The sequence below is a fragment of the Ctenocephalides felis genome, unplaced genomic scaffold (genome assembly GCF_003426905.1).
Source record: "Ctenocephalides felis isolate EL2017-DRISC unplaced genomic scaffold, ASM342690v1 CF-g0.4_SCAFFOLD_01886, whole genome shotgun sequence".
NCBI classification, from domain to species: Eukaryota; Metazoa; Arthropoda; class Insecta; order Siphonaptera; family Pulicidae; genus Ctenocephalides; species Ctenocephalides felis.
Window position 1 is genome coordinate 14,630,968 of NW_020538040.1, and position 9,707 is coordinate 14,640,674.

General features: G+C 28.4%; 1 protein-coding gene across 1 annotated transcript; it reads right to left on the minus strand.

Annotated features, from left to right (window-relative positions):
• Positions 1 to 7,351: 7,351 nt before the first annotated feature.
• LOC113374678 (glutathione peroxidase-like) lies at positions 7,352 to 8,715 on the minus strand. The gene is made up of 2 exons (XM_026614653.1): positions 8,487 to 8,715; positions 7,352 to 7,719 (listed from the first exon to the last, which is right to left on the minus strand). The coding sequence occupies exons 1-2, from the start codon at positions 8,713 to 8,715 to the stop codon at positions 7,352 to 7,354; spliced, it is 597 nt and encodes a 198-aa protein (XP_026470438.1).
• Positions 8,716 to 9,707: the final 992 nt, after the last annotated feature.

Consider the following 9,707-nt stretch of genomic DNA (forward strand, 5'->3'; position numbering starts at 1 on the left):
TCAAATCGGTTGATTTGTGCGCCCGAAATCGTGGACGAAAAATTGTATTCAAAATACATACATTCTACACACACACACACAAATACATCATTTTTTTCTGAGGTATGCCAAATTGTTTAAAACCTTTGAAACGTAAAAAAGATATGCAATAATTTGCATTTTCGATTTTTTTTGCGATTACTATAACTCATCCTATGGGAAGTTAATAAATTTCTGTTTCCCTTTTCATCATATTTTTATTCAAATATTTATAAATAAAATTAATTTACATTTATATAAAATATAATTCACAATTTGTAAGCTATGGTGTTATATATCAAAACGTGTTTTTATTCATTTTTGGAATTTTGGACAAGATTAGTTTGATTGCAGACAATTTGAACCTATATCAAACATGATTAATTTGCGCTTAAATGTATTTTCATTTGCAATAAATTTTACATTTTTGTTTCTCCGTAGACAGTTTGTGAGCTGGAACTACGAGTCTTTAAATTTTTCAAGTTTGAACTATCAGGTTGAATTATCATCGGTTTCACCAGATCATCTTGTTTTGCTGAACGTTTAGTTCCAAGTTTGCTAGTTTTAACATCGGATTCATCAATGCCTACTGCATTCTCCTGAATTGTAGAGGCAAACTGACTATTATCAAATTGGGAAAGTCTTGCAGATTGACTTCCAGATGCAGGTAAAATGTTAGATAACAAGTTCAAAGGATTTAAGTTTGATAAAAAATCAGTAAACGCAGGTGTTGCTACAGTAGTAGTAGTAGTTATTTCAACAGGTCTTGTTTGTGGCGTTTGCTCGTAAAAACTGGTCTGAGGAAGTTGGCCATATGTGCTAATTTGAGGAATTTGTCCATATATACTTGTCTGTGGAATTTGGCCATAAAAACTAGTCTGAGGAATTTGCTGGTAAACAGTTGGTGCAATCCTCTCGTTCGGTTGACTGCTAGGTACGAACCTATTTACAAAATTTCTGATGGTTGGCGGTATTTTATTTGCAATATCCGAAAATAGATTAGCTGAAGGTTCTGTAAATTCGGAAAATTGTCCTTGTGTTGGTCTAAGAATTTCTGGCGAGAACACTCCTATTGGAATTGGAGGTTGACTATATATTGGTGTCTGAACTTGACCATATGGAATATACTGAGGAATTTGTCTGTATACAGGCTTTGGCGTAACTTGTTCTGTAGTAGGCAAGATATTGCTTGGTATGAAACGATTCACAAAATTTATTACAGTTGACGGTATTTTACTTGCTAGTTCAGAAAACAAGTTAGCTGATGGTTGAGATTCTGTGAATTCTGAAGACGGTACTTGCTCTGTCTGAAATGTTTGTGGCGTGGCCTGCGGCTGGTAATTGTAAAACGGTTGAGCATATTGGGTCGTAAAAACTGGTGCTTGATAGATTGGCGGCAGGGGTACTCCTGTTGAAATTTGAGGGTAAATTGGCTGTTGGGCCTGGGTCTAAACTGTAAATTAAAATAACTGAATATATTCATCAAATATTCATACTATTTAAAATATCAAATTGTTTCATATTATCTTCAACAAACTCACAGTTCTTCGTGGTGGTCCATAAGTCCTTGCAGGAATTCTGCGCGGACTGTAACTATACGATTGCACTGGATATGAATAAGAATTTCCTGATATAGGATTTTGGGATCCTGTGCCAGATTCTGGAGATAAAGGTGTTACTGCAGAATTTTCTTGGGGTGCTGCTAGTATTGTTGTGATAAAAATTTGAAGTAGATATAAAAATCTCATCTTATGGTAAAGCATTATTCAATCCGTATTCTTGATTTATAGCTAGAGAAAAAACAGTTTAAATTTAAACATCATGTAGTTAGTGTTAGTATAATTAATAAATGATAAATTATAAAGAAATAAATAATATTATTATTATCTCACCTTTATGTGAAATCAATATTTAAAATAACTGATTCCCTGTACACAAGAAAGCAATTTATATAGATGTGGTCTTTGTGATAAAAAGTGGGGTAAATCATTCATGATAGCATCATTGGTCTACTGGAAATGACTGATCTATTTACATATGTTTAATCGAACAAATTTATCACATATAAATGATATAATAATATTACAAGATTGATTGAGAGCTGTGTTAACTATAAGCCTATATTATTTTTGGGAGCTGTTATATCAATGTTTGCTTGAAAGACTAATAGATTTTGGATAGTAAACTTTTATGTGTGGTAAAAATAAGTATAATTTTTATCTTAATTTCAGTTTTATTATAAAGAAAGTAATAATGCGGTTTAAGTCAGAAGGAAATTAACTGATAACATTCTGAGGTGGCAGAACTCCAGTTTCAGGACTAGTGGGCAATTTTTGATTCGGTAAATTTGATATTAAATTGCATCAAGACCTTGAAACACCAGCCTATAATAACATAAAACTGATAAGAGATTGAATTTATAAAAATATGAAAAATTAAAATAATTTTTGAGTTAGCTAATATTTTTAAACAAAGGTTTCATTTACAAAGAAGAATTGATTGATTGGATAATGGATTTTTTAAAATTTTCAATTAAATGCTAAAGTATCGTTTAATGACATCATTAGTTGTAACAGAATATAATATTAATTATGCAATTGTGTTCTGCAGCAAATCGTGAGACCTTGCACCGCTCGTGTAAAGTTTTCCGTACGCCCCTTACAAGAATTAGATCAATGACGAAGATTCTAATTTCAAGAAATATGTTATTAACATCTTGAAGAAGAATTTCATGTTTTTACCAGAAAATTCGATTTTCTAATTTTATGGAATTATTATTTTTCTCAAAAACGGCCATACCGATTTAAAAAAATTGTAACCTATTTCATAAAATTCGATAGTTGGTTTAGAATCAGCAAGAAAGTGCAAACCTGTTCGTCCAAGTTTTAGCCAAAAATCTTTAACCGATCTTAAAAATTTGGGAATTGAGCTGATTAGTTTTTAGTAAAGATTGTATGGACTGTAGCTTAGTAACTATTAAAAAAATAGTGGTGTATGGAATCATATTTAAAAGTATTTAAAATAATCTATTTGAAACCATTTAACATTCCTCGAACATTTCTTTACGGTACGGAAAGTTTCAGCAATTTGCCTTAAGGCACGATGCCATACACTACTAGTTTCTTCCAAATTTGCCAAAATAATCAGAATTTATTGCAAACAGAAAAAAATCTTTGAACTAAAATACATTTCAGACACTTTGACAATTTCAATGTTCAATTTGAATAACCTATTCTATGTATTCTTTTTTATATACCAATAATTCTTTTTTACAGAGTTAATTGTTATTGATTCATTTTTGCTGTGATTCAAATTAAAATTGTCCCAACATCTTTATTTACCGCATGTAGCAGGTGTTTTATTACTTTGTAATATCACATTGCATTTGAGCTTCTTTTAGAATTTTCCTGTAATGAAATATTCATAGAAATTAGCTCGTAAATAATATGGTATCGTACAAGACGTGTAGCCATTTTCTATTTCAAGAATATTCTCAATCATAATTGAATTATTTAAAGCGAACTATAATAGATATCTGGAAAATTGATTGAAAACGACACAAACGCTATAATTATTGTGCAACTGAAAAATAAGGATTCTTTGGTTCACGAAAGTGCAGTGATTAAGAGCAATTAGTTCGATTTATTTGATAAAGGCAAAATTAATGGAAATGGATTTAATAATAGAGTTATAATTGAGCAAGGCAGAGACTTCTAATTTTAATTTTGTTTGGTAATGTCTCTTGAAAAGTGTTGCATGTATATCCACAAACTCCATTGATATCAAATACAGAGGATTTTCATCATATTACACTTTTTTAACCAAATTATTCATAACTAGATCTAAGTGGCATTTTGCCTAAAGGCAAGTTGCATAAACTTTTTTATACGTATACATTATCATCTTAATCAATAAGAAATGGGAATGAGCTATTTAGGTATTTTAATTGATCTTAATTACCATTATTCCAAACTTTGACGAATTTTTTTGATTCAACCACTTTTCATAGGCCTATAATATTTTGGGTTGTTTGAACTCTATCCCCGTTTGGAGTTTCATTAAAGATGCCAAATAAAAATTTTAACATTTATTTACAAAAAAAGGCTCGGCCGATCTTTGCAGACGCCCATCATTCATGTGATCGATTTTTAAGGTTTTTTTTAACCCCATCCACCCTTTTGTTGATACGTGATGGTATTTTAAATAATACCTCCCCACCTACCATCACGTGTATCTTTATTGTACCTACCAAAAAAAATCGTTACACTTTTGGAAATTTTCTGAAAAATTTTGATTTTTTTAAAATTTATGTAAACAAAAAATACAAATGATATCTTACTAGATCCCCCTCTTTACGTAGTAACTTTTTTGCCAACAACTAGTCAGGAGGATTTCCAAATGGCATAGGTATTTCATTACTTTTCAATTTTCAAAATCAGTTAAGGATTTTTTGCGAAAACGTGGACAAAATAGTAAAATGATATGTCAATTTTCTGCTTATTCTAAAGAAACGGCTTTTAAATTTTTGAAATCAATTCAGCCGTTTTTGCAAATTATTGCTCCAAATGTTTATGATAATTTGAAAGTTTTTATAATATTCTAAATTTTCAATCATGGTAGTTTTTTTAAATATATTATTATTATTTGACAAAATTTATTATATTGTAAAAAATATTTGGAATTTAAAATTGATATTTTTGTTATAATAATAAACTTACACTTAAGATTATAATTTTATTACAAACAATAAAAATTTAAAAAATGCAAAATGATATTATCACCGTGCAAATCTAGAAATTATGTGTAAAAACGATATGCCTCCAATTATTGTTAAGGTTTCAAGATAAAGTGATTGTTGAAGTCATAATATTTGCTATGCAAATAAAATGGTTTGACCGATGTTTATGACTGAGAATCCGCCAATATCTATTTTTCATTCCGCAAAGCCAACGGTTGGGAAACTTTTTTAATCATTACCCCAAAAAATTGTTGTCTAATTTGATATTACCCCCATGACAAAGAGAGATTACCCCCCATATGGACCCGTAGCAAATACAGTGAATAGCAATTAGAAATACATACTTCTTATCCCAAAAATTCCATTTTTACCCCATTTGGGGTATTTTACCCCGGTTTTCCGACGACTGTCCTATGGGATAAGGCTTGGACACTCTGAAGAATTTTTTAAATTTCTTGACATTTTTTTTATAATTTGTAATTAATAAACACATACGGCCCTAAATTTTTATCCTCCTATAAAAAAAATTTGAAAAAATTAAAAAATATAATAATTAAACTTAAAAACAAATTTTTAAATCTAAACAAAATTTTACGTATAAATTAATCAAAAATTTGGAAACATATTATAAGATTTATATTAGTATTAATTGCTTTATAAATTAAAATAAATTTTATTTTTTTAAAAGCAATTAATATTAATATATATTTTATGCAATGTTTCCAAATTATTTGTTAATTTATGAGTAAAATTTTGTTTTTATATTCTGTTTTTTCTTCAAATTGTGTTGTGGAAGGGCGAAAATTTAGAAAAAAATTAATTTAGCAAAAAATTTATTTCATTTAAAATGGATAGAAAATTTTATGATACATACTGGTATGTAGATTCTAGGTATATAGGTACATGTATCTAGGAGTAGAAAAAAATCTTATTAGAAACTTTTTAATCCAATTGTCCAATCCAAACTACTTATTAGATATAGTATTAGTAAATGTGATCATTTTGTCCATATTCGTGTAGTAGACCTAAAATAAATTCATGACAAAAAAAATTATTATAATACGTCCATATATTCATTTACAATTATGTATACAATCAAGTAACATAACACGTATTACACCAAACAAGTACATAATACTTTCTTAAATTAATTATCAATTTTGTACAATTTTATTTTATAAAACAAGCTTTAATATTTGTTAAAATATAGATTTAGAATACTTAGAAGCACATAGTTACATATAAGTGTCCTTTGCATAATTTCATAATGGGGCGTCCATTAATTACGTGAGCGATTTTTTAAAGATTTTTGGACCCCCTCTCTTCCTTGGTGATCCATGGTGATATTCAAAATTAACCCCCCCCTCTCCCACCAAACATCACGTGTATTTTTAGTTACGTGAAAAAACTTTGAATTATTTTTCAAGATGTTTGAACTTTTTAAAAAAAATAGTTAAAAAAATAAATACACGTCATATCTTACTATACTCCTCCCCCCCACATGATATAATGATATTTCGTGATTTCTTGTAAAACTCCCCCCACCCCCTGAAAACCTCACGTGATTAATAAACGCCCCCTAAACGTAACTAAATTTATTTATTTCTCAAAATAGCACTAACATTTAGTTATCTAATAAAAAAAATTAATGTTAGATTGTACTCACAGGTAAGATTTTTTACGTATATTTATGTTTTAAGATAAAAACTCTTTGAATATTAAAAAATAAAGTACGTTAGTTTTACTACCGACTTCATAAAATATTCTTATTTCGCAATTAAAAAAAGATTCAAAAAAGATTTCCTAAGAATGTATACAGTAAAACCCCGTTAAAACGATTTTTTGCATAATACGTCACTTTACGCCGGTGCCTTTAAGCATATTTTTACTTTGAAACATAGTGTCTCTATCCCGTATAATACGCTTTTCCGCTTAAGACGTTTTGCTTCAGAGGTTTTAAATCATCTTACTGTATTTTATGCAATTTTGTGTAAGTTCTATACATGATAGTTTACTTCAAATGGAGAAAAATATATCAAAATTAACCTGGTTATAATTACTTAAGTATTATACCATATAACATATAAATAATGTTATATAACATATATTAATTATTATAAACATTAATATATACTGATAATTAAATTTTAAATCGATAAATCTATAACTCTGATTAAAATTGCGCTGCAGCAGCAAAGCGTGAAAATATAAAATTTTCAAAATTTTTAAGCCTACACTTATAATAAATATAAATTCTATATTAAAATATTTAATTAACCTTATTGATAAAAATATATTTTTAATTTTTTCAAAAAAATTTAAAAACATGCATATTAAATAGGAAAATATTTATCCCAGCATTCTTATAAGAATCCAGTAAATTATTAATTACTCCATTAAATACCCTGTAAGACCTTCTAATGATCATACACTAATATAGTCAACGTCTGCAATATATACACGTTATTGAAATTATTAACTCTCAACTAATTTGGAAAAAAATATCTGTTATGAATCCAATAACCTTTTTTGATATTTCAAAAATCCCAACAAGATTCCTACACTAATCCAATAAGCACCATCATCATTTTTCTCCTATTGCGTAGTATCATTCTGGAACCCTCCATCCTTCATATCCTGCATCTCCTGATCAGTAGGCAGATATTTCTCTAACGCTGCCACCAATTCTATTGGATCCGTATATGGACCATGTCTTTCCACAGGCTTACCAGTCATATCTACTATGAATTTAGTAAAATTCCACTTAATAAAACTTCCAAATGTACCAGATTTTCTTCGCTTCAGGTATTTCCATAAATTGCATCCAGAAGAACCGTTGACATCAGTTTTCTGAAACACATCCCCGATGTCCAGACCAAGGTCTTCTAAATAAGTCTTGATTTCTTCACTTGTTCCTGGTTCCATGCCGAAGGAATCGCTGGGGAAGCAGAGAATTCTCAGTCCTGCATTATGAATAGAAGACAATTATGGTAATGTAAATATTTTAAGAATTCTTGTGTGTGAAATAATCATGTAGGATTCAATGAAAATATATAATATTGTGATAGCAGCCTAAATGTATTGGCAGCCTAAATAATTAAATAAATGTTTACAAATAGAGCGTGCTATTATAAATTATGTACGCTTTTATTGATTAGCATTATGAACTAGAATATAATTAATAAACAGGTGAGCAACAAAATCGAGTGGTGTTTAGAAAAAATGTACCAATATGCTATATATGATTCATATTAGAAATGGGCTTATCATATCCGAAGCCGGATCGACTTGGATTTGACTCCGCTTCAGGGAGGAGTTATATCGCTTAACAACTCCACGACTCCGACAACTTTGAAACCGAAATACTCGACACAAATGTGTTCTATAGTGCGTTGTTTATGCATCTAAGGTTTTGTCAAATCCCAATTAATTTTTTGAAATGGAAATTTATAAATAAAATAAAATTAAAAAATATCAATAAAATAATTTTTCTAAAAAATTCACAAGTTAATGACGAGAAAGCAAAACATTTATCATAAAATATTTTCACCAAATAATAATACTTCTGGGAATAGTACTTCTGGGAATTTATTCGTGGTGGTCTCATACCATGAACCTGCCTTCAGGCAGACTACCATTTATTATTTATTATGTTGGCATGGTACAAGAATTCCAAAAATGATGATTGACAATCTCTGTTTTAAGTATTTTATCAATTATAATTTCTTACCTTGTTCAAAAAATCGCGATTTGAGTTCAGCCAGCTGCTGGAAATTAGTCAAAGCCAGTCCACATTTGGTCGCAATATTGACAATAAGACAAACATGCCCTCTGTATTTGTCGAATCTTACTTCTTCGCCATTTATATCAGTTTCGACAAAATCATATATAGAAGTTGCCCTTTTGTAATCAATTGATTTGTCTTCGGCGCTCAAAAATTCGTTGTCTTCCTCCACCATTTTGGATGAAGAAAATTTGAAATTTGGACACTAATGGTAAATGATACACTAACGTTGGATGAAGCTGGATAATTAAATTCACTAAATAAAGGATGGTTGAATTTAATATATCTCACTTTTTTATATTATTTAAACACTGATCAGTTGTTTTGATTTTTATTGGATTATTTTTATATGTTAGATGAAATTGGATAATATTTTTTACACGTTAAGTAAAAAATGGCTGAGTCTCCATATTTTACATTTATTTATATATTTTAGTCAAACAGTGATCTGATTTTGATAAGCTTTTGTTCGACTTTTTTCAACTAGAGCAATAGTTTTTAATTTTATTTTTATGGTATTTTATTTATCTATTATTTTAAATCGAATAATTTTGTTTAAAAAATCATGGACCTTTTTGCTTGTATATCAAAATAAGCACATTTTTTCTGTTCATGTAAATTGGAATTGATACAACATACTTTCTTTTGCAACAGTTTGTATCCTTGTTTTGGAATTAATTTATATTCATTGTGTTTATTTTATTTTTAATATATTTTTTGTATGTATAAATTCACTTTCAATATTTATTTTTTTATTCACTATAACACATGTGTGTAATATTATTATTTATAATAATATTTAAGGACAATCTTCTTCTGGAATTAACTATCTTCTAAAATGTACAAAATAATCATTTCTTGTAAAATGTATTTTGAATACTTATAGTTCACTCACCAATTCTTATTTTCATTTATATTTCAAAAATGTTTTTTTTAAATATCTTGGATTTACTTTTAATTATTGATTGCAATATGCAACTAAACTTCGTTATTATTTTTAATAATTATAGTATTAATTTCTCTAATTTTTTTGTTCGCATTTGTATATTGAATATGTATTTTAAAATACCATCAAATTATATTTATATTGAATCTTGTTATGATTCTTGATTGCAATTGTTAATTTTACTTAAATATTTTTTCCTTTAATAATTTTATTCATATTCG

Excerpts from the sequence above, each read along its gene's own strand:
- LOC113374678 (XM_026614653.1), bottom strand. The coding sequence starts at position 8,715 with ATGGTGGAGGAAGACAACGAATTTTTGAGCGCCGAAGACAAATCAATT. Across the intron at positions 7,720-8,486 it reads ATCGCGATTTTTTGAACAAG|GACTGAGAATTCTCTGCTTC; the intron begins GTAAGAAATTAT and ends TTCATAATGCAG.